The sequence below is a fragment of the Labeo rohita genome, chromosome 5, assembly GCF_022985175.1.
Source record: "Labeo rohita strain BAU-BD-2019 chromosome 5, IGBB_LRoh.1.0, whole genome shotgun sequence".
Lineage (NCBI taxonomy): Eukaryota > Metazoa > Chordata > Actinopteri > Cypriniformes > Cyprinidae > Labeo > Labeo rohita.
The window spans coordinates 24,780,405-24,806,286 of record NC_066873.1 but is presented as its reverse complement, the minus strand read 5'-3'; the positions used below and the strand labels follow the sequence as shown (position 1 = coordinate 24,806,286).

Here is a 25,882-nt window from a genome sequence, read left to right as displayed (position 1 = left end):
AGAAGCCTGAAAAAATTCTACTTGGCTGTTTTCAACATCATAATAATAATGTTTTTTGAGCAGCAAATCAGAATACTAGAATGATTTCTGAAGGATCATGGAGTAATGGTGCTAAAAATCAGCTTTGAAATCACAGGAATAAATTACATTTTAAAATATATTCAAATAGAAAACCGTTATTTTAAATAGTAAAATATTTTGATCAAATTAATGCAGACTTGGTGAGCAGAAGAGAAAAAAAACACTAAAAATCTAACTGTGCACAAACTTTTGACTGATATTGTACTACAGTGCTAAAGATCTGTTGTTATCATATTCAGTGTTTTCAAAGTAATTTTGTTATGAGTGACCATTTTTATTGGTGAGATTGTTTGCTACATGATGCATGAAGTGTTTATGTGGTTTTAGAAGAGATATTCATATTGTTGTATCAAGCTGCATATTAACATTAAAGCACACAGCTGTCTAAAGTCACTTTAGGTTCCATGACCTGTCTGACCTGCATTGATCCACTGACGTCATGCTCAGATACATAAAAGTAATAGCATGCTCTGACCCAGACTTCTCACATTGAACTTCAGCCAATGTTATTTCTCTGGTACTTTTGCCGCCAGACATTTCCATTTTGATTTACCGCTACGGTTCTGTCTGGGTTTGAAAAATGCCTGCAGTGCCCAAGTCATCATTAGTTAATGTCCTCCGTGGCATAAGGGCAGTGATGGCATAGTAGACTGCCAGGCCAGTGACCAGTCTGTGTTCCCTCAATCAAACAGATGTTAATGCAAACCAGTCTTTATTTACCGTAACAGCAATGCATTTTATTTTCAAGCGTACATTTTGAATGTGTTTTTCTTAAAAGCATATAATATTGCATATCCTTTTATTTAAATTGCTCAATGTTTAACAGTTTTGAGGTCAAAAGTTTGAATGCACAACTGCTTGCCTAAATCCAGTTTATTTTGGGTAAATTTGGTCAGAGCCAGACCTCTAACCAGAATCAGACACATGATCCCTGGGGCTCAGGCCTGTTTTGTAGCCAATTAAACTTTTAGAAATGCCTGTGAGCAACCGCAAGCACACAAATTCCCACACACACACAACACAACCACATTTTGTGGAGTATGTGAACTAGCAAACTCTACAAAAAAAAAGAACACAAAGTATTTTCCACAAAATTATTTATTGTGGACTGATTTACCTTCCTTTTAAGTGTAGTTCCCTTTACATCAAACACCCCATAATTGGGAAGAGTTATCGCACACAAACATCAGAAAAAGCACAAGGTAATACTTTCACTTGAGACTATCCTCTAGATATGGGATTAGGAATGAAAAGAGGAAAGATGCAAGTTCACAAGATATATATTTCATACACAACTGCAGACATATTCTTACTAGCACCCGAAGGTGAGCGAGGCGAACCAGAGGGATTGTGAAGTTTTGCGAGAAAGTGAAGTGTTTACAGGGGTTCAGAGGAAAGAGGGGAGTGATAGACTGGATGTGGGTGTTCTATTTAGAATTGTAGACATATTGCGGATAAACAACTGTGCACTTTGCTGAAGCATGTTGCTAGAAGAGTATGTTAACCATTGCTGCTGTTAGTATGGAATTAAGAAGTGTCCAGTTTTTAAATGTCGTATCAAGTTTACTGTTATACTGAGCTGTTGAAAAGGATTGGCACAACTGCACCAAGTCCCCCAGTTGATGTGTTGTTAGTTGTAAATATTGTAATTAAAATATTTCAAGCAGACATGGCTTTGAAATATTTTAACAACCTGTGGCATAATCCTGTATTGTCATGTAGATAGTGGTAAACTGTAAAATCCGTATACTGTGTTAGCATTATAGGAATTAATGATCAGAATTCAAATCTCTTTGACAACCTTCAGTGAGATGGTAAAATTTTCATGACTGTATGGTTAGTGATAAAAAGTGACATTGAGATACAGTAAACCTGATCCAAGTTCATGATTTTTCCAATCATGAATTATTCGTCACATCCTTGCAGTGATTTGTTGGCAGTAAAGAGTGAGTTTCCCCTCTTAGTGAAAGAAAGCACAGAGAAATGTCAAGGATAATACATTACACATGCACATATCATCCGACCACTCACTCCGTCACTAAGCTATTTATAATTATAGTACAGTGCAATTTTATAAAAGATTCCTAAGGAAAGGAAAGTTTTTAGCTTCTCAACTTTCAATGTACCACAATCTTAAAGGCTCCTCTTGGCAACATTGACAAGCTAAGAAAATAAATATCTTAGATGGAGAAGATTTGGATGAACAGTGCATACAGAAGAGCTCTCAACATTGGGAGAAATGTTCAGTTAAAAGGATAATCAACCCCGTTTGGAGTAAGAGAAGCAAAACGAAAATATTGAACTTTGACACAACTTTGAGTTTTGCATTTTAGAGATGATTTGATGAACTTTCATGATTAACTTCATAGGAATGCCCAAAAAGTTATAAATAATTTAAGCATTAAATAAAGCAAATAAATATAACAACTGTATTGCTCAGATAAAAATATTAACATAAATAACTGTGCAAATAATTAGTATGAATTGATGAGTAACAATTTTTGGAGTTCAAACATTTAATATTTTTCCCTATTGAAAAAAAAAGGCTGGTGTAAAATTTGTGAAATTTCAAGCTAATAATGGGTAGTTAAAATTGCATACAGTGGTGACAATATAATTAATTGAATTCTTTGCTTGTTCAGGAAGAAGAGGTATGAGATGTATTTTTGTACTATAACAGTATTTTTTTTTACGTACAACTTAAGGTATTTTACGTTTCTCAGGCATCTTTTAAATTGGTTAGATCTTTGTTCTATTTTGCATTTAATCGCAAAGGTAGCAAGCGTCACATTCATATTTTATGCAACTGGCATAAAAGTGCGCGGCTGGAATATGATGTTTAATGTAGCTTTTGCATCCTATGATATAATTATGTAACTGTGGATCATACATACCACTTAATTGTCCTCATATTAAGTGCATTGTGTTTGTTGTACATTCAGTTTAACTTTCTAAGGCATTAAAACAATCCCTCAACCTTTGGTGTAAACATTACCATTTACGGAGTTCTTTTTCTGTGATCCATTTATCATGTGTTTATGTGTACATAAGTAAATTTGTATTTTGTTGTCAATTTTATTGGAGCTGCTCAGTACAGTGTTCATCCACTGACTACTGTATGTATTTAGTCAGTTTAGTTTAGCTTCTGCTGGTTGTTTATGTGTTTAAAGAGGTCTAATTCACACTAAAACTGTTCTTTATGTGGTCAACAATATCTAACCAAGCATTTTTACAAACTAAGACCTCAAAAAGTACTAGATAATTCTACTGAGAAACATTTTACTGGTTCCTCTATTGGGTGTATGGAATGTGAGCCAAAATATTTGCTTTTGTGAATGTGTGTACTAAGTTTTTCATGTGTTTGCTGTTGAACATCCAACCTCTGCCACATCTGGATCATGACAATCACAGCTCAATCTTACATGCAGGGAAAGACTCATCTTGCATGACCACAGTGCTGCTGCTCGCCAAAACCATGATGTTCAAGTCTTGCTGCTTCTCATGGGTTTCCTGGTACCACTCCCTCATAACTTCTGTGTCATGGGTTGGAATCAGTGTGACCTATCAATATAATATGCAAAATCATTTTATGCCAGGGTACAATTATTTGAAGGAAAAGAAATTCATAGGAATTTAGATTTAGACCATTGTAAGAATAATAGTACCTGCATATTATTTCCCCATTGGCTCTTTCCTTCCAACAGAGCATCCAGAACTGCCTTACTGGGCTCCTGTGCTGTTGGATCATTACCACTAACTACATAGTAGGAGGCTCGGATCCGTTTAAAAAACTCAGCATCGACATTCTTGGCATTGCAGTGATTTGGTATGTAAACTAGGTCCATATACATTGGAGGACAGTTAGGTGCTGCTGTTCCACTGCCGGACTTAGTGCTTCCTTAACAACAACAAAAAGATCATAATCTAAGATTGTAAAGAACTCTTTACAAGCTATAGAAACATGTCTTAAAGTGTTATAGTACACATGTATTTTTCATAGTTTTAAACTGTGAGTATGAAACTAGAGTTACCTGAAGTGCTGCTTTTCACTCCCCTTGATGCAGAGGTATTGGTAGCATTTTTGGCATCTTTATCTTCTGTAGTCTTTTTTGGAGAGGACACTTTCGACTCTTTGATGGCGCTTGTTTTTGACAAGCTCTTTGTTGCAGAGGACTTAGTCTTGCTGCTGATGTTCTTTTTTGGCTTCCCCTTTTCATCTTTTTGGGATGCCTCTTCAGCCTTAAGGACCTCAGGATCCACCATGCAGGCGTCAGGATGTGGAGGGGCAGGAGCGGGGTCTCTGGGCGTGACTGGAGGTGGGTCTGCATGACGGTAAGTGATAGTCCTATCTGTTGGTAGTGTTTCGGAGTCATCCTCAGAGTCAATATTTGCTTCTGCAGTTATTGATGGGCACTCCTCTGTGCCAGGAGGAACATCTGAGTCTGTTTGAGAAGGCGCTGATTCACTTACAGAAGTTGGAGGAGTTTCCTCGCACTGCTTGCTCTGCTGTTTCCCTCCAGGTGGCGGCGGACCTCCTCCAGACTTAGCAAGGGGCTTTTCCTCCTCCAGAGGCTGTTCCTCATTCATGAAGTACTCAAGAGGACTGGGGTTTATGAAAGATGGAGAAAGCTCTGTCTTTGGATGTCTGTATTCACAGGAGGTCACCAAACACAAGTCCACATCTGCTCGTGACCAAGAAGGGCTTGTTTTTGAGGTATCTGGTCCTATGGATCCACCATCACAAATGCTGGTAGATTCTCCATATTGACAGCTGTAGGAATATGACGTGGAGCTGCTGGAAATCTTCTCTTTAGTATCTGTCGGAGAGGAAGTAAGAGAATGTTGAGCTGGAGATGGTATTTTGGGACTGGTGGGGGATTTTGAGTCTGTGAAGGGATTTGTCCCTAAACCAAGTTTAAGCTCTTCTGTCTTTGGAGAAAAACAAGATGACACCGTTGGAGATGAGGGTGACGCGGCCTTTGGAGGAGTCTTGTCCAGATGTTGTCTGTCCTCTATTTTATCCACACCAGTCTCTTGGTAAAATGAGCTGGGACTAGGTTTATCCTTATCTGTTTCTTCATGTGAGGTGCTTGGTCCACCTAGAACAGGAGATGAATCAGGAGATAAAGGGGAGTGATCGCGGGGTGACTGTTTTGGAGTAACAGACTCTGGGAATTGTCCTACATTTGGAGAAACTTCTCTTGGCTCCCCAATTTGGGAGGGTGTTGTAACTGATGGGGTGGACTGAGAGGCATCTGATGGGGAAACAGAGGCAACCTGGGTACTATCAGGTTCTTTGAAAAGCATTGCCTTGTCCCCATCTTCCCCAGGTCTGCGCTGTTCTCCCACAAGACTGGTTCCATCCAAGGGGCTGTAATCAACTTCTGTTGGACCATTTTCAGTGGCTGTACGTTGTATTCCTCCTACAGATGGATGATCTGGTGACTGCTTGCTGAAATCCAATGCAAATGAGTGTTCCGGGGATTCTTGTCCACACTCAGCTGACAAAGACTGCTCAGGGGATCTTGTTTCCTGTTGTGGCATTCTCAGTTTTGCAGTTTTTGGGGAAACGTCAGGGGAGATTGACATAGGCCGGGGACTGTCCTCCTTAGATGGGGAAACTTCTGCTTCTTGCATTGTGGTTGGAGTCTGAACAACAGAGACAGAGAGAGAGTCATCCACTTCTGTGGAATGAGGGGAGCCAACTTCAGCATGAAGTGATGGGGAGACATCATCTGTTGTAGGTTCTGGTAAAGAACTTGTTGCAAGCGATGCTGTTGAGGCAGAGGCAATGTGAGAAAATGTGTCCTCTGCAACAACCTCATCAACTGGAGTGCCAGACTTATCAGATGTGGTCCCCTCGGATATGGACATTTTGCTGTCCTCTTTAAATGTTGTGAAAGGATTTGTATCAGAAAGGCTCTCTACTTTAGCCGGTGGCAAAGATGTAGCAGATGTAGCTGAAGAACTGTCATCAGTTGGTAACTTTTTATCATTATCATCAATCTGGCTTGGGGTCTTGTGGTCAAATTCATAACTTGGTGATTCCTTCTTATCCATTTGTGACACAGGCACTGCTTCATCAATAGGACTAGCCTCTCTGGGAGAGTATTCCTTGTCACTAGTGATGTCAACGATAATAGGACCCTCAGGCTCAGGTGATTTGTCCAATGGTAGAGAGCCAGCTTTTTCCTCTACTGGGGATTGGTAGTAAGGTGTATGACCTGAAGACTGAGGAGATAAAGGTCCCTCTAAGGTTTTCTCATCTGGACTGCATGATTCCGTTCCTTTTGAAATCCCAGCTAAAGTGGTTCCCAGTTCAATTGGGGAAGAGACACCTGCATGAAAATGGTCAACATTCACATTTTTGTCACCAGAAGGTGACCTGACAAGAGGCAAAGTTGTAGTGGTAGCACTGAGCCTGTTTGAATCAAAAGAGAATGCGTCTTTAACAAAAAACTCCTTGGCAGATTTGTCTTCCTCCAGTGAAGATGGTGGTGAAATGGTGGAAGCTGATGCATGATAGTCATGTCCCTCAGTGGCATCACTCTTGGAATGATCTAACTCAGGAACGTCTTTTAGAGGGGAAAGGCTCTTCTTCTCATAGTCTGTAGTCATACCGTACCTGACAAAGTCTTGGGAGGGAGAATCACTTTCATCATTAGTTGTCTCATCACTCATTACATCTCTTGGAGTAGACATTTCATCCATAGGTGTTGGAACACTTGAGATCTCAATTGTAGACTGAGTGTGTCCAGACGTTGTGTATTCTTCTTGAGGTTCATCTCGATTTTCGTCATCAGAGGCGACCTCACTTTCTAAACCTGCTGGTAGGGTTTCATCATGAATAGAAGCAGCAGGAGATACCGGTGCAGAGATCTTTGGTGGTGTGGTTACATCAACACTCTGCATCTCGGTTTCTTTGTCATCTCTATATTGTGGTTCTTCTGCACCATAATCTGATCCTTCCTTGGTTTCCTGCTCTTCTTGCTCTCCATCATCTTTTAACTTCGATATTGCCCTGTCTTGCTCATCCACTTCCTCTGTATCTCCCTTTTCTTCATAGTCCCCTATCTCGGATGACTCTTCCAAACCTGTTCCTTCATCTTCAAATTTTTCACTGGCACCATTGCTTTTTTGATTGGGTTCTAGATCCCCTGGAGTACCACCACATTCTTCCTCAGCTTCTGTGGTTGCTATTCCTTCATCCAAGGACTCTGCTGCTTCTGGAGACTCTTTGCAAGGAATTATTTCTTCATGCTTAATCATCTCTCTTTGATCAGTATCGTCTATTTTGGTCTGTGGTAGGATTTCGTCATCTTCAACAATCTCCTCTGCTTTCAGAGCATCAAAGTCCTTAGTGAGGTCTTCTGGAGAAGACATGAGTGACCTCTCTGCCTCAAGAACATCTGTTACACTGGCTTCAACAGCAGGTTCCTCAGCAGTAACACTTGAGATGGAAGGTGCTTCCACTGATTCGCCAGCATCTTTTTTGGTGGCCTTGGGCTTAGCCTTCTCTTTGGATTTTGCAGGACTACCAGGGCCTTTGCCTCGTGCTGCAACCTTAGGTTTAGGTGCAGGTTTTTTCACCTCAGGTGTGCTAGGGGCGTTCTTTTTTAAGCTGCCAGCTTTCCTCAAATCTTTCTTGGGTTCTTTTTCATCTTTCTGAGTTTCTTTCTTTTCATCCTTTCTGCTCTCCTTTAATAGGGAGTCTTTCTTAATGTCTCGTCTTTTAATTTCCTTCTTCACCTCCTCTTTCTTCACCTTCTCTTCTTTTTTGACCTTTTCTTCTTTCTTGGGTGTGGGTTTCTCAGCCTTTTTATCAGCCTCAATTTTTTCCATGGATTTCTTTGTTTCTTTCTTTATTGTTTTTGGTTTAATGTCAACTTTCTTTTTCTCTGGAGTGTCAATTTTGGGTGTTTGCTCAGTCTTGCTTTTAATGTCCTTGTCTCCTGTTTTCACTTTTTTCACAAGTGTTTTTTCTTTCTTCTCTGTTTTTTGTGCTGGCTCTTGAGTTTCCGCAGAGTCAGTCTTACTCATGGTTTTTAGTTTTTCAGGGGATTCTTCTTTGGACTCCTTGTGGAGATTTTTGCTTGGGGATGGTTTCGATGTGGACTTCAGGCTCTCTTTGCTATCTGTCTTATGTTTCATCTTTGCTTGTTTCAGTGTTGGTGCTAAATCTGAATTAAGCTCCTTTTGTGTGATCACTGGATGTTTGAGGAAGTCTAAGTGTTTAAGTTTCTCTAGACCTTCGAGAATATTATTCTGAGTGGAATTGCCTGGAAAGAGAACTCGGATGATTTTTTCTGATGGGTTAGCAGGATGCCACACAATCAGTGATGAGATGGAAGACAAATATGAGATTGGGAGCTCTGATTCTTTTCCATTTGGTAACAAGATGGAGGCTTTGTCTTTATCACTACCAGTCCATTCTTTCAGAAAATACTGCAACTCCTTGCTGTTCTCAGCTGGGTTAAGAACATACATTTCAAGCTTTCCGACTCCCATTTTCTGGAAAAGTATAATTGGTTCTACTGTATTCCCAATATTCCTGTGCAGAGGTTCAGGCTTTAAAGACAACTTGTTTAGGTACTGCAGCGTGAGAGATAGCTCCTCAGCATTTCTCCTAATCTTGTAGTTGGGCTCAAGGTTTTCTAGGTTCTGGGGCATGTTGACAAACATAACTCCAATATCAGGTGAGATCATATTCTTTGTCCAGTCACTGTTAGCTGTGGATCCCTGTGACTGCTCCTCCTCAAGTTCAGCTATTTTGCGCTGCAGCATGCTATTGATACCAGGAAGGTTGTCATCTCCAATGTGTGTGAGGAGAACAGAATCCACTCTGTCCAGATGTCGTACCAGCTTCCAAAAACAAGACTTTCTGTCAGATCCACCATTAATCAGCATGTTGAATCCATTAACCGCAAACAGTGCTGAATCACCCCGTCCACCAGGGAAAATATAACAGCATGGTTTGGATAATTTTAGGAACCCTCCTGAAGTTGGGGGTTCAAGCATGTCAAACGGAGATGGGATTTCTACAGATTCGGACAGGTACTCTGTGAATTCAGAAAGGCCCTCCATTTCTGGAAGGATGGTTGGGGAGTTTAGCTTCATATGGATGAAGTCCTGCAAGTTGTGTTTGTCCAGGTTCGAATTTTTCCAGTCACCATGCTCAGGACAGAAAAGAGTTAAACTGGCTTTGTTGGCTGGATGTATAGTGCTTAATAGCTCTCCAATCTGTGAGTCAAATTGAATTGAAACATTTCACTACAAAATTTTACTTAAGTTTGGAACAGCACATTGAACTCTACTGTGCATGCTGAATTTTAGCATTTGTTGACTATTTGAGAATCTCTTCTCAGTCACAAAACTGGTAAATATAGCAAACCAAAGGAAAAAGCCATCACTCACCTCTTGATCTGTAAAAATGTCAATGAAATTGGAGAGAGAAAAGGAGCCTGACTGAAGAATCAGCTCTCCTGTATTTTCAAAACACTGTCCTGCCAGGACAAGCAGCTTATGGTGTGCTGTGTCTGAGACCATCAGACGTACCTGAGTGTAGACAAAGTTTATGAAATATTATAATCTTTATTAACATTGACTTGATTAGATTTAATCATGACTTGCTTTTGTTACAACAAAACCAACACAGCATGGACAGGTTATCCAAAATTAATTAAATGCAATATCTGAATTACCCAGCTAACAGAAGTATGCTTGTTTCTGTAAGCTCTTCTATAAGCTTTAGTTTTACTGAATTGTATTACTTTGGCTTTCTGTCTCTTTTCCTCTCTCTTTCTTGTTCATTGTCAGGGCCAGCATTTTCCAGTTTGTTGCCATTGACTGTTCTGGGCGGTCTGCCAGGGTCAGACCTGCAGTGCTCTACCATATTATTAATGCAGAGTCAAACTGCAGTCATAGTGTGCAAGCAAAGCTTTGTGCGTATGTGAGCATGTTGCGCATTTGTGAGTTTGTCTGCAACTGTGACACACCCAGTACATACATAACTTTTTGATGCACTGGCATAATAAAATATTATAACAGGGTTTATCTTTGTAGTGTAAGAAATACATAATTGTTATTGTAGTATTAGGTGAGTCAACATCTTTTCTGTTGATACTGATGCCAACCCTGATGTTCTTGTTCTACAGGATACTAGCTGCTCTGGATTTGTGACCCTGGCTGTGAAAACCCAGCTAAAGTCATTTGTGTGTGTGTGTGTGTGTGTGATTTCTTGTTTTCTATATAAAATTAGCCTTCATAATGTAAAGAACATTCTGTAAAAATGTAAGCTTCATATCTTTAATGATGACTGAGTAAGGCCATGTCAAAGATTGAAATCATATTGAAATTAATGTTTGAAATCACATTTGATGCTTGTTATCTCAGAATTAGATTTTCAGACTTTAGCCTGGATTTCACAGACAGGGTCAGATTTATTCTTATCCTCAAAAAGGTTTTGTTTCTATGTCAATCAGACACCTAAATCAGTTTCAAAATAAGCTTTAGTGGCAGACATCTAGATATATTTATATAAATATAGAGAGACAGAAACAGAGTGTTTACCTCAGTGCTAACAGCTTCATCTGAAGGGTTGATGAGCACTACTGTCTCCAACACATTACTTTTGTGATGCAGAATCTTTTGTCCTGCAAATAAAATCACATGTTACTAATGCTCAGTGTAATGTACACTGAATTAAAAAACAAATATGGATATGCCAATATATTTTAAGAACTGTCAAAAATGCTGTTGTTTAAGGAACCACAAAGACAGGAGACAGAACTAGTTTCGGTAAGATTATTTGGTCTGTAATTTTTACTGCAGGCCAGACATCCTTTTCTTTTCACTACCATTCTTTCAGCTCCTTTTGTCATGCATATTTGCCTTATTGAGTTTTAAGGTAAATTTGCAGTCAAAATGGTTATGATGGTCAGGGGGTTGTTTTTTTTATGTGACATCTGTCTCACTTAATTGCCTAGTGTGTACTCATGCACCTCCTCTCTCCTTCGCTTCCTCATTTCTCTATACGCTCTATTGACACAGATATCCAATTAACCTCTGCCCTCCTCCAGCAACCTGTCATCCTTTCTCTTTCAATCACCTCATGGGTGGAACATGAAAAAGCTTCTAGTATTCCACTGTGAGTTCCCTTTTCTCGGATAAAACTGAGAATTTTCTCAGTACATCCTGTCCTTTGACAACGTGACTATATTGATGATATAATTCTGCCTTTGATTTTTCAATATTTCATATTTCCCATCCCCTGCCCAAATGGCTCACAATCTCTGTCTGGGTGAATCAATCCTATTATAAATTCATCAAGCTGTCCAGAAGCGGTGAGACTGTGAGCTTGCAGGAATCGGTCAACTCTGTCACTGTCAGTGCTAGAGTGTTTGCTATTACTGCAGAAGGTCTTCGAGCCCTTTCTATAACATCAGCCTCATCGCTCATTCAGCAATTGTTGTTCATAGTCTCATAATCCCCCTTCTGAGGTTGTTTGTAAAGGTTCAGTGACCAGGCGCTCCATATGTGCTGAAAATTGCTTGAAGGCCTTAGTTATCAAAAATTTCAAGTTCTAAATCTAAAACACAAAAGGACAAACACAGTTTTTTCATGTGCACTTCACAGTGCACAACCTCTTACAAGTACAGGTCACACTACAGCCAAAATTAGTTGTAGATAAACTACATGCTTTGGTGCACCAGAGAGTTTATATTGCAGATAGTGTGGGTCTTATTCACTAAAGTGTGTAAAACCTGTGTGCAAACATTCTCACACAGATTTCATGATTCATGAATAAGTTTGAACAGCAAAAAAAAACTCAATCCACACATATGCAAAAATCTAAAAATCTTGGATTGGCAGGATGTATTATGCTAATTGCATGCACATTCTTCATGTAAAATAATCCGAATTCACTGACATTGTCAAGAAATGTGTATGCATTTGCAACCTTTTCTCTGTTGGAAAAAAGGCAAAGCTGCATTCAGTTATTCACAAATGCACTGCAAAAAATGCTTTTCTTACTTAGATTTTTTGTCTTGTTTCCAGCCAAAATATCTAAAAATTGTAAAATCAAGAAGGATTTTCTAGAAAAAAGCAAAAAGTATTGTCTTGTTTTCAGAAAAAAACAAGTCAAAATTATGTGAGTTTTTGCTTAAAACAAGCAAAATAATCTGCCAATGGGATAAGCAAAAACTCACTTAAATTTGATAAAGACAGTAATTTTTGCTTATATAGAAAATCCTTCTTGATTTAAGAATTTGTAGATATTTTGTCCAGAAACAAGACAAATAAATCTAAGTAAGAAAAGCATTTTATTGCAGTGTGTGAATCAATCTCTTTAGTGTTTTTCTCTCATCATTTGGTATTTGATATTTGTAGGTTCTGAGTGGGTTTAAAAGACTGCTCTCCTTAGGTCGGTGTATGTTTGTGAGTCTGTAAGTGTGTGTGCATAAATCCAGGTGGCTCTTTCATGCAGTGTAGGTAATTACAGTGTGTTTCCCACCTGCTGAGTCATCATTAACACTCTGAATTCATTCCTTTCCATATTCCCTCATCTCACCACATTCACTGTACCTGTATCTCTTTCTTCTATTATTTCCCTTGCAGTTTTTGCTTTTTTATGACAGCTCTCCACAAAATATATCTGTATACAAACGAAACATTTGAAACTAGCATGACTCAGTCAGTTCATATTTAATAGCATTTCATAGAAACCAACCAGGGCAACAACCACTAAATGTGTGAGGTTTTTCCTAAGGGCAGTGATTAATTAGTGTTAAAAGTGTTTCTTATTAAATTTTTTGTGCATCTGCCCCCAAGAAAACAGAGTTTTTAAGTAGGTACACAGCATATCTGAGACTTAACATCCCAATATGGGCCAGTCTCTTTTTATCATTAGCAGTAGGATCTAGAGTTCCTTTGGGACAGTTTGCTTCATCAAGATTTGTATGAAGATGGGACGGAGGAGCTATAGGATGAAAGAAATGAATTAAACAAGGGAAATACAATACATTTGACTTGACATCTGCAAAACAAGTGGAGCGTACTTGATGTAGAACACACTGTGGCTTTTTTCTTCTCTACAGGGGTGTTCTGAGGTGTTGCAGTCATTTCACTGCAGTACTCTCTGCTCTAGTTTAGCTGCAGATATTCTTCAGAGCATAGACATCTGTGTATTGGTAATGAATGATTCTCTTCTAACCTAATTTATTTTCTCCTTGCTCCTTGCAGGTCTGTTAAAATGGCTGAGGTGGCAGTAACCTGTCATGAATGCTGTTCCAGCTGCCCAGACTCACGCAAGCAGAAAAGTGGCTTCATTACAGGGCCGGCCTCACACCGGGGGGAAGACCATTTATGCGACAAAAACAGCTGCTGTCGGGAACTCCGAAGAGATGGAGAGAAAAAATGTGATTAGATTCAGTGGTGCGAACTAAAGTTCGGACAAATTACGCCATGGTCGATAGCAGAGTTTTTCTCTACCCTTGGAAATGTAGCCGCTGCCATCGACTATTATCCACATGGGTGAGTAAAATGGAGCTTTATGATAAAATGATCCCCCACCATACCTTGATTTTCCAAACCTGACATTGAAATGTTTTGCTCTGTTTTTTCCCTCACTGTTAATTTGGACCCCATTGACTTTCACTGTATGGGCTAATACAGTTGAAACATTTTTCTAAATATCTCCTTTTGTGTTCAGCAGAAAAAAGAAGGCCATACAGGGTTGGAACAATATCCTACCTGATCTCATGATAAAACATACCTGTGGGAACTTTTTTTGCAAGACACGAAATACGTACCAATAAGTACATATCACCGCAGTTTCCAACAGAAATGAACAGGCGGTAAAACAGCAAGCCCTTGTAATCGTTTTCGTACACAGTTATGATTACAGCTCCTTATGTTTGGCTTTCCGGCTGACCCCCGCCAGATTTCTACCCCCAAGTATTGGTAGGTTTAGGGTTCGGTGCAGGGGGTCAAAAATGGACACAACACCAGAATTGGATTTAGAATGCAGAATCCTTGGGTACGAATCCTGTGAAAAACATGATTCACGATGCAAGCTGAAAGATGAGAGATATCAAAACAAGCTAAAATGTTTTTGCCAATCAAACTAATTTATGAATCATGAAATCTGTGTGAGAATGTTTCATCTTTTAAATGTTACTTAAAATCTCTTATATACACTCCAAAAGTCTTCCAGTATTGTAGATATTCAAACAAACACCAATCATTAGTCAGGTGGCTACACAGCATTTGACTACTAGACTCACAAAAATCATTTCAGGTTTAAAAATTATTTCAGCACTGCATTAATTACTGATGAACACATTCATTTTTATTTGAATTATCACTCAGGTTATTTAACCATGTATTACCATGTCTGTCGAAGGCTTTTGACACATTAAATTACACAAATTCAAAAACTTTTTTGTCATCTGAGCCTCTTTCACCTAATATATTTACTTAAAGTACTTGAAGTTTTAATAATTAAAGGAGTAGTTCACTTCCAGAACAAAAATTTACAGATAAACCGGAATACACATAGTTCATGTAAATTTTTGTTCTGGAAGTGAACTACTCCTTCAACTGTAATTTTTGCGTGTTCACTGTTGGTTAATGGTCACATAACATGCAGGTAAACAAATAAAACATTTCATTTTTTAGTAAGTGTTTTATTTGGTTTTATGTTATTTTAAAATTATTTACTTTAACTTTTTTGTAATTTAATTATCAGCTTTTCATTAAACTCACAAATGCCTTTATGAACCCCATTTTGGGAGACCTTGATGTAATGTAATGTTTAATAGAGTTCATGTTGTTAAATACAACAAATGGAATATATTTTCTTACTCTTTGTATTTTTATGTCAATATGATAAACGAGTTAGGTCAAAAGCAATCTAAAATTCATCAAAAAGTAGCCCGATTATATTACCTAAAACGTGTATTGTAATTGATTACATTACGAACTACAATTTTGGAATCAGTAACAGACTAAGTGTAAATGGTTATAAGCAATTCTTGGAAATCACATAAAAATGTCTACACATATATATATATAAAAAACACATATATCAATAAAAAGTGTCCTGAAGGATCAAAGCTATCTCTGCAACACCTGTCTCTACTTTGCACAAACAGAAACATAAATGCCGAAATCCTCTTTTCATGTGAATCATTATGCATATTCAGATTTGCTTGGATTTATTGTTTGTTTGGGAGAGAGCATGTGGTTGAGCTAAGAAAAAAGGTAGTCAGCAAAACATCTGAAAATGATTAAAACAACCAAATCATGTTGTAGATATGCAACATAACTCCAAACTTACAGCTCTTAGTAAGCTAAAGCAGGCATATTTGATTGTCACCTAAAAGCTGGACTACTTCCATTCCAGTTTGATTGTGGGGGCAGATGTGTCAGCTGCAGCATTGTTTAACTTCCACTAGCTTTGTGCTGCCACACTCACCCAACCCCATCCTCACCCCTCTTGTCCTGATCTCAACTCACATTGTCTCTGATACTAATACAGACTGAACACCCTTTGGGCAGGCAGCCTCATCTAATGACACTCACCACAACGCACAAACAAAGCATCCACACAAATGCACTGCCATGAACGTGAATTTGACTTTCTCTCTCACTTTGTCTCTGTCCTGTCCTTTCGATGCCAAAATAGGATTTTGAAAAGGACATAGCAGAGCCCTTTCGAACGCACATATGAATAGTTAGAAATATCAATACCACTTATCACAGTTCCTCTGAAAAACATTTAGTCCCATAGTCTCATCAACCTAAACACAACTCTGACACTGATAACTACTGCAGCAGGATTCTATTGACCAAATGGCACGTTGAACAAAAAGCTTCATGAGATGCATATTAATCACCTTCTAGCCCCTACATCAAAGCGAAACATATTAGACATCATTTTGAGCTCAGTTTTAAGCTACCTAGGCTCATTGGAAATACGTGCCTCTATATTTCTACAAAACTGAGACAGTAAAATTCTGACAACTTTTGTTCATTTTTAAAGAAAGTATGATTTACAGGTACAGAGTTTTGATTATTAAAGCCTAATTTTCACACAGTTACTTGCAGAATATATAAACAATTTTAATATCCTGCGCAATTTGAAAACTGAAGCTTTTGAACATTGTCGTCAGTAGCTCACGTGATATGGCGTTGCACTTGAGTGATGAAGAGCGCCAGTACGAACCCCGTGAAACTGTAATTCGACGAAACTGATAAAATCTGCATATGCATTATGGAAGCATTTTTATATCACTTTTGCATTTGTTAACACTATCGGTTAAGTTTAGGGTTGGATGTTTAAATCCTGGATATTTAAATCCTGAACAGCTGCAATACGCACCTCAAGCAGTGCAATAAAAATGCAGCAATACATGCCTGAATCAGCGTAATGAAAATGTGCCATGGTCATGAATTAAACGTGTGTTTTAACGCCACCCTCTAGACATTTCACTTTGAAACTGCCGCAAAATGTGCAGTAAGATACGTAATTACAGTGTTGCAGAAATGTATATAGTGGCACATATTTTCATGAGCCTGGGTTGACCAAAGGCCTCAAATGTAAAAACAGAAGTTAACTACAGAGAATCAAAACTAATCAAGTCACCTTTATTTTTTACAATGCTTTATATAATACAAACAAATATATTATATTGTACAAAAAAATTATAATTTGCAAATATGCCCTGCCTGGACAATATGACTTTACTATAAAACTGTATTGAAATTATTGGTTATTCCTTAAATTTTATTTTTACATTTGTTTTCCACACAAAAAAGAATTTCATATATGTTTGTCACCACATGAGGCTAAGTAAATGACAATTTTTGGATGAACTGCTCCTTTAAATTGCCAAGTTGTTGAACGAAACCTATTTTAACAAAGTAAAACGTTATAATATGACATAATAATGTATAACATTGCCAGTTCATGTAACACTGTTAATATTAATAATATCACATAATTCCAGATGAACAGATAGACAGTGCAATCATTTGTTAAGTGCTTATTGATTACATTACCAAAGCTGATTCATTACTATTGATTACATACTGCACTGATGCTGTGCGAATCTGTTGGACTGTGATATCTAATTTTAAAGCTCCAGGCACAAGCCTCGGTCTCGACTCAAAGCTATGAAAAAGTCAAAGTTCAGGTACCATATGCTTATCCTCCAAAGGCCCTGAAGTACCTCAAAAGCAAAGGGATCCTCCACGTTCCTTTTATCTCCTGAGCCTCACATAACACAATATTACCTCTCTCAAGTATTCTTTTAAGTGCTTTCTCATCTTCTTTTTTTTACTATAATCTCTTTTCCGAGTTTCACACTGTGATTCATCTTCTGTTAGTGATTCTGACTAGGGCTCCAAACGTTTCAAAGGCATCGGGATGGTATTTTGTACAAAGGAGTTCATCTAAAATAGATGATTTCCCGTTTGTGGCTTCATTTTTCCTCTGTTTTTTCTTATTTTAGTGAATCATTTTCCATGTGAGTTATGTGAATAACCATGTGTTTGCATTCCTATACTTTTGTGCACTGCTTTGAATAAGAACATTACTAAATAAATAAATATATGTATGTATGTGAGTCTCAAGTCTCCCTGTGTACTATTCACAGGCCTCAGACGTTTAATGATTTATATTTTGCCCTCCACCCTGCTAACTAGTAATAACCCGCCTTCTCCCTGCCCCCATTTATCTAACCCTCTGAGAAAAACCCTGTAGGAGAGTTCAACAGATAATTATCCTACAACTCTTATAGTCTGCACTGAAAACTATTAAAGACTAAATTAAATTAAAATCCTCTGAAAGTAACAAGAAATGTTATAAAATTGGAATTGCTGTAAAAAAAAAAAAAGGACAGGGAGGCTGGTGGGGTAAAGCAATTATCAAGACATCCACTAGGTATTTGTCTGTGCTGGACAGCTAATGGCTTTGCACTTAAAAGGCTTAATGGCCAAAAGCGGCACGATGCAAATTCCTCTGTTAATTTTCTAAAAAGCTTTGTATAAAGCCACCCATCGAGCAATAAATCTGATTATGGAAATGAACCAACACCTACATGTGTCATGTTTATCCTAAAGGGGGGGATTAGTGGCCAATGATATATTCATGTTTTGTCCTCATCCGGCAGCAATTCAGATGAGTAAATAAGAATTCCATACTGAATTCTGATGATCTCAACTAAGTAATGAGCTTTGCTGCCTAACGGCAATACCGGAACGCTCTCAAGTGCTTCCTGCACTAACGTATATAATCATGTGGACAGTCATGATGAGTGTAATTTATTGTGCTATTAAGCTATAGTGCTATGCGTGTGTGTGTGTGTGTGTTCAAGTACAGATTACATTTCAATCATTAAAGGTCAGCATTGGCTCATCATTTGCTTACATTAGCAGACTGAGTGTCTCTCTGGAAGATATTTCCATTATGGTTAAACTCCCACAATTTCCTGCTGTTTTGTGAAAAAGTCTGTGCTATTGTTCAGGTCTGACTGCATTTGAAGCCCTGTGTGTGGAGCCTTGACTTCAAAAGCAGACAAAACCAGTATCATTAATTTTTCAGCTAATTATCTTACATCTAGGTTTTCATGCCTTGCAGCAATTCAGCATGAGAGAGGAAAATAGAGAAAATGAAAGATCTAGAGGCAGACAGAGTGAGTGTGCAGGGAGGACAGAGAAGGGGACACCAGGGACAGGGTTTGATCCAGACGGAGCTTCAGGCAGACCATCTAAACCCACCTCTTTTATCTTCATCAAAAGAATTCATCAAGAACTCACCAAAAAAATCAGAATGTGAAAGAAAATTGGAGTTTACTCTAGATATCCACCATGTTCTTTAACGCAGAAGTAAGCCTATGGGTGAGACTTCTGGTTCATTATCTGCTATAGGAAAATAACGGGAAGAATAACAATGTGCGGTAAACGGTAAAACAATTTGCACTACAAACTAGTATGTTCGTAATTAAGATAATACATCTAAATAATATGGTAAGACACACCAATTTGCAATATGACACAGCAAAATGAGCTGTTTTCTACAGCTAAAAATAGCTGGACGCGGAGACTGGAAGCCAGACCCATAAAATTTAGCAAAGCACTTTTACAGAATAAATGTGAAAGAAATAGGGAAGCAATCAATGGTGTAATGCAGATATAAGATTCAAACATATTGCTGTTGTGATGTTCAGAAGAACGACAGAGCAAAGCACTACAGAATAAATGTGAACAGGTGTAATGCTGTCACATCTTCACATCTTTCATCCCCGACAAGCTGATTTAGTTGGCACTGAAATTATGTCATTGGAACTCTTCCTGTCTATATTTATAAACTGTAGATTTTGAAGCAGATTTTCGAGCTGTTTTTATAGCCTTGTAACATGAGATTTTGCTAAGTCATGGTGATGCGAACTTTTTTATGGAGAAAATAAGCAGTACAAAATACTTGCTCTTTAATGTACCACTATTGAACTTTGGCCGTGCTAATGTTTTAAATGTTTAATATTAGGTTATCATAAATTGCTACATAAGAGTTTTGAGCTGGCTAAGGAATAAGAAGTGAGCAGATCATGTTCAGCCTACCTCTCACGTCGGCTGAAAACCTGGCAGAGTGTCGAGAAACAAAGAGCTTCAGCTCCTGGTCAAGGTTACAATCAATCAGGTTTGTGTCCCATGATCGAATTCCTGCAAATAAGAGGGAAAAGTGTGAAAACATGAAATGTGTTGCACTTTTTTACAGATTGTGAAGAGAACATATCTCCATTAAATGTTTGTTTATAAGCACTTTGAATATGAAGTATGTAACAATACGCCAGGGAGAGATCTTGAACTCAATTGGGAATACTTAAATAACATACTTTACTGTAGATCAAATCAGTCTAAAGGGGAGGTATTCAAATAATCAGATTGGGTTTCAGATCTTTCCTGTATATTGAATCGAAGCCCAGTATCACTAAATTCATGGAACTAAACGCCATGCTCTGTTGGTTTACACGCAGAAGTCAATCAATGTATGGAAATATCTATGAAATGTTCTGAGACAGGACGTCTGTGCTAATTCTCTTTATGATCAATGGTTAGCCAGAAGAGAAATTACGTGTTGAAGAGAACATTTATCGAGATTAGAATGAAGTGCTACCTGACTCTGATTGGTAAATGGTTAAAAAGGTTGTTTACTTTGTTCATAATAAACATGTTTTGTTTTTATGATGGCATACTTGTTCCACCCGTGGGATCACAAAGGAATATTACCCCTATATTTCTTCTACCCCACATAACTCCTACTGTATGCCCTCAAGCCAAGTAGTAATTTACTGCTATGATGACTTTATGGTTTCCTGTATAAAGCACTGCTTTGCTATTTTCACCTCCTCTTCTAGATTGGCTGTTTAGAATTTAGAAGATGAAAGATCAGTTATTAATACAATACAAATGCAGTTATGTTTATGACAACAGCGGTGAAACATCCAGTAAGGAATTTAACCAACTCTTTTACAGAAATTAAACATGGTTTTATCATAGTAAAAGTGTAGTAACCATGTTTTTTTTTGGCATTTTGATTACCATTTGTAGCATAGTTGAACTACGGTTAGAATACCGAAACCATGGTTAATTTGTCGTTATGCAGTTGAATATGAAGTATGTAACAATACGCCAGGGAGAGATCTTAAACTCAATTGGGAATACTTAAATAACATACTTTACTGTAGATCAAATCAGTCTAAAGGGGAGGTATTCAAATAATCAGACTGGGTTTCAGATCTTTCCTGTATATTGAATTGAAGCCCAGCATCACTAAATTCATGGAACTAAATGCCATGGTTTACACGCAGAAGTTTTTTTTTTTTTTTTTTTTTTTTTTTTTTTTTTTTTTTGGTTTTATTTATAGTAAAACAACGGTTAATTGTTTTACTGGTAACAAGTAAATGTGAAAAATCATAGACTCTTCAGTATGATAGCAGAGACATCATCAAAGTGATGCTAACACCTCCTCATTATAGGCAGAAAAGAGTGATAATTCTTCTTTTCCATGTGAACAACCACATTCAAACAGATTATAGTTCCACAAAAATTACAGTCCACAAAAGTAACTATTATCCGATTCATTCACGGATCGATCTCCTGAGTCGGATCTTTTCAATGAATCATTTGAACCAAATCGCTCTGAATAATTCATTAAGCAACCGAACTGAATCGTGAACTCACTGAACTAAGTGAGCTAAACAAAGAGTGATATTTTGGAGACAATTTAATATCCAAATCACAGAAATGCTGAAGCATATGCCTACTGGAAATATGTTTATGACAGTTCTATCAACTCATACACAAAGGTTTTAATAAACGGTAGTACTCAGAAATGCAAGAACCTTTTCAGCCAATAGATGTAACGTTAATTATAGTATTGTAAAAGACTTTATTGCAACAAGTTCAACGGTGACACAATAAACACGCTTATTTAGATGTAATCAAAAACGCAGTATGTGGCTACATGTTACTTTATTGGAACAGCTGGATGTAGGACCACGTGACGACGTAGCCTAATCACGTCTAGACGTGAAGAACAGCCGAATCTGTTTTTTAAGGAACGGTTGAAAAGAACCGGTTCCCGGGAATGACTCGAGCGTCCCATCACTAACTGATAAACGCCCTTTTTGGCAGGAACGCGGGGCCCTTATGACTTTCCGTAGGGACTGCAGTGCGGACCGCGCCACGCCTACAAGCCGGTTTCGTGCTAGACAGGAGTGAGCAGAATGTAAGAGGATGGAAATAAATCAGGATGCGCAGCAACAGTTTTTCTAAGGTCTGGCGAAGTGGATTAAAGTTATGGCGTTTGCCATACAACGCCATTCTTGCTATCTATTCAATATGATTAACTCGCGTAATTCAGTGATAAACTGAATTAATGATCTTTCTCGTTGTTATTTAGGGTGCTTCCCCACATGAATCGCAAAACAACTCAAGGATTTAATCAGAAAAACACGAGCTTAGGAAACAAAGAACTGGCGCGCCACATCAAATCCACGCAGACCCGAGGTGATGGTGCACATCATGACTGCAGAGCCGATCGATGCTCCAGAAACGACCCTCCACCCCGCAAAACAAGCGATGTGCCTTATTTATCGACGCATGCTGAATCATCCTAGCCTAGACACTGAAGTTCGTCATATGGCCAAAGACAACATATGGACCATCAGAGCTTCACGCCCTGCGAAAACAGTGATGGTGCTGATGGTGATGATGATGATGTGTTTGGGAAACGGGGTGGCGCGATGCGATCGCTTTGATAAGACGCGCAGTGCACTCGCCAGTTACTAACAGGGAGGGGCTGCGCTACAGTTTCCATCTACATATGCACCCAACAAAGAAATCCAATAACATGATGCATGGAAAGTTTCTTGCAGTCAGCAGAAATCGGTGGCTAGATTCCCGCATTCAAATCACCTATTCAACCCCAAAGTGAGTTCAAGGTTAGACTGCTGAACTTGAAAAGGCAACTGCATCAGACATACGCGTTCAAACATGATTTAAAATAGATTCACGGCATAAACAGCACTAAAGCACTGCACGTTATTCGTGTCAGCTGAGCTACCTTTCTCAATGTCCGCAATGGCACACTTCAGATGCTCGTCAGTGACCAGCTCTCCAATGACCACCAGCAGGTAATATTTGCTCTCGTCGAAGTGATTTGTCGAGGCCGTGGGTGATGCCGTGCTCCTGATGCTGCTGACACCTCCGAAGGGTGCTGGAGTCTCTACAGAATCAACCAGCGTCGCCATTCTCTCAGACACTCACACACACTCACTCACTCTCTGTCCGGCAACCTGAAGTGAGCTGCTATCTGAAGCCGTGCAGCGGGTGCAGAAGGAGTGGCCCAGGCTTTTATATCCTCAGACTGTGTGTCATAGTGATGAGGAACCGCTGCTGCCTCTCCTCTCATCCAGCTGATGTCATGCAGCAAATCATAAAACCGCGCGAGACCAATCGGAACCTTGAAACGCGTTACATAATTAACGGATGTCCAGGATTTATCGGTAACACTAGACTAACTTGTTGACATGTGGAATGAGTGTTAATATCCATAAAAGTTTAGCCTTGGAAGACTGCAGTAGTTTTATTAAACAGTGTAGCTATTGGCATCTTATTTTTTATGTGTTCGTTTATTAAATATTCCTTTTCTGTCACAGCTGTATTGGTAACATTGTACAGTTCAGCCAAGAATTATTCAGATTTTTTTATTTTGTTTTTTACTAGTTCATTTTATAGTTCATTTAAAACGAGGAACACAAAACAAAATAAACTGTGACATATTGTACCCAAAAATTCTTCATACAGTGGACTACCAGTAAAACTGATTAAAATTTGGGACCGAAATTTTGACTTGACACTTTCACCTGACCATGTTTTGTTCCATACCTTTCTTTCAAAGTTATCTGACATTATCAAGATGAATTTGTTCTGACACAGTTTAACTCTGACACAGTTCTTGTCTTATTTTTATTTTATTCTTTTCTAAACTATAGCAAATAAACTGTAATAAGATGGGAAATTTTAAAGGTGTCTGAATAAATTTTGGTTTAACTATGTAAAACAGTCATACCAGTATAGTAATTTAAAACAGAATTTAAAACAATTTTATTTAAAACAAGTCATAACAGAAAACAGTGACTCTACTATAGTTATATCAATAATGTACATTTTATTTGCAAGTGGCATTTTATAATCATTTTCATTACATTTTGAACAAATAGCAACAATAGCAGAAACAAAACAAAACATTTTGCAGAAAGAAAAAACTATTTTATTTTGCCTTATGACATTACTTTAATAGAAAATAACCCCTTGTAATTATCATTGATGTGGAAAAAATATATTATTTGAAAATGTTGTATTTATACATCAGTATTTGTACTTGTAATTTATGATTATATAATGTCTAAACAGTCATGAAAATAATGTCACAATGTTAAAACAAATGGTCCTAAAATAGGCTTTGTTTTTCTTTATGCAAATGATATATTTTTAGATATATTGTATTATTTTTCCCCCTTTTGTTCCTTATAACTTTGAGGTGAAATATTACCTTGACATTTTTTGGCCAGTTGAGATTCATTCGTATAATATACTTATAATTAATATAACTGTCATCTTCAGTTTGCATGTAATAAGTCATCTTTACAGCTTCTGAGGTACACAAAATGGTTTAATAATATTTTTTCTTGCTGGAAATATAAATACATTTCTAGCAATATATTTGCAGCATTTTTTCATATGCTTTTATAAGACTCAATTCAGTTTATATTTTGCTGTGCTCTTTTTTAATGCAGAGGCACTTATACTGATGCGGATGAGGGTGTTCCTCCTTGTCCCGTCTTGATGATGTCATTTTAGGCAGAGTCATTGCACATATTCTTCTGCCCCATTTTAAAGGTGGATGTGCTGTAATACAGCTGTGTCATTGGGGTTCACCTGAAGCTGCATGGCAGATTCTGCACATTTAGCACTCATATGCAAGTTACTATATATGATTAATAAACACAAAAACTTCAGTATTTCATATAAAAAGGTACTTAACATTTAGTTTGGGATTATTCTGTATTTTTTTTTTTTTTTTTTCATTTTTGATTATTAATACAGAACTTGTTTTGTCAAGCCACTGTTTAGTTTTATGAATTTTTGCTTTGCATTTCCTGCAGCTGTTTCAGATGAACCCATATGTTATCTATGTGTATTTCTGTAAGATAAATCAGTATGTCAGCCACTGCAGTTTTGAGCACTGGAAGTGAGGCATGATTCAGCACATCAAACATTCAGTATATTCCATCTGGAAAAGTGGAAGTCCGTTATAAATATATTAAAAGATCACATGTGAGCCAGACCAAGGCGTTTTTGTTAAATGCAGTGTGATAATAAAGTGTGGAAGGGTGCATCATGTAAAATGACAGAATGGAATATGTCAGAAGAAGTGAAATCTTGAAGGATTACTCCAGTTCATGTCTTTAAAAAGAAATTAAGGTTTTTGAGGAAAAACATTGCAGGATTTTTCTCCATATATAGTGGACTTCAATGGGGTTCAGTGGGTTGAAGGTCCAAACTGCAGTTTCAGTGCAGCTTCTAAGGGCTCTACACAATCCCAGCCGAGGAATGAGGGTCTTATCTAACTAATTGATTGGTCATTTACTAAAAAAATGTAATCACAAATGCTCGACTTGCACTAGTTCTGCATTCACGACTTAACGCATTATGTAGTCATGTTGAAAAGGTCATGCGTGGCACAGGTGGAAAGTACCAGCTCAGATTTACAATGTGAACATGCAAAGAAAGTCAAATGCCCTTTACAAAAAAAGGTAAAACGTTTTTCGCCCTACCCTACATTTTTGAACCAGAGTACAAAGACGAAGAACTAAACACATATGACTTTTCCAACGTGATTATGTTATGCACGAAGTCATGGACGCAGAGCTAGTGCAAGATGAGCATTTGTGGTTATAAAAATAATTTTTTTTTTTTTTTTTTTTTTTTTTAGAAAATGGCCTGTTGTTTTGCTAGAAAAGACCCTTATTCCTTGGCTGGGATTGTGTGTAGAGACCTTTGAAGGTGCACTGAAACTGCAATTTGGACCTACAACACATTGATCCCCACTGAAGTCCACTATAGGCAGAAAAATAAATTCTTAATTTCTTTTCGACTGAAGAAAGAAAGACATGAACATCTTGGATGACATGGGTATGTGTAAATTATCAGGAAATTGCAATTCAGGAGT

The 25,882-nt window shown here is 37.9% G+C and overlaps 1 protein-coding gene across 1 annotated transcript; it reads right to left on the bottom strand.

The window, feature by feature from the left end:
• Positions 1–1,161: 1,161 nt before the first annotated feature.
• Positions 1,162–23,622, bottom strand: map1b (microtubule-associated protein 1B). Its single transcript, XM_051109489.1, has 7 exons — positions 22,712–23,622; positions 19,705–19,806; positions 10,651–10,733; positions 9,496–9,636; positions 4,113–9,321; positions 3,747–3,979; positions 1,162–3,642 (listed from the first exon to the last, which is right to left on the bottom strand). The coding sequence occupies exons 1-7, from the start codon at positions 22,896–22,898 to the stop codon at positions 3,487–3,489; spliced, it is 6,111 nt and encodes a 2,036-aa protein (XP_050965446.1). The 5' UTR covers positions 22,899–23,622; the 3' UTR covers positions 1,162–3,486.
• Positions 23,623–25,882: the final 2,260 nt, after the last annotated feature.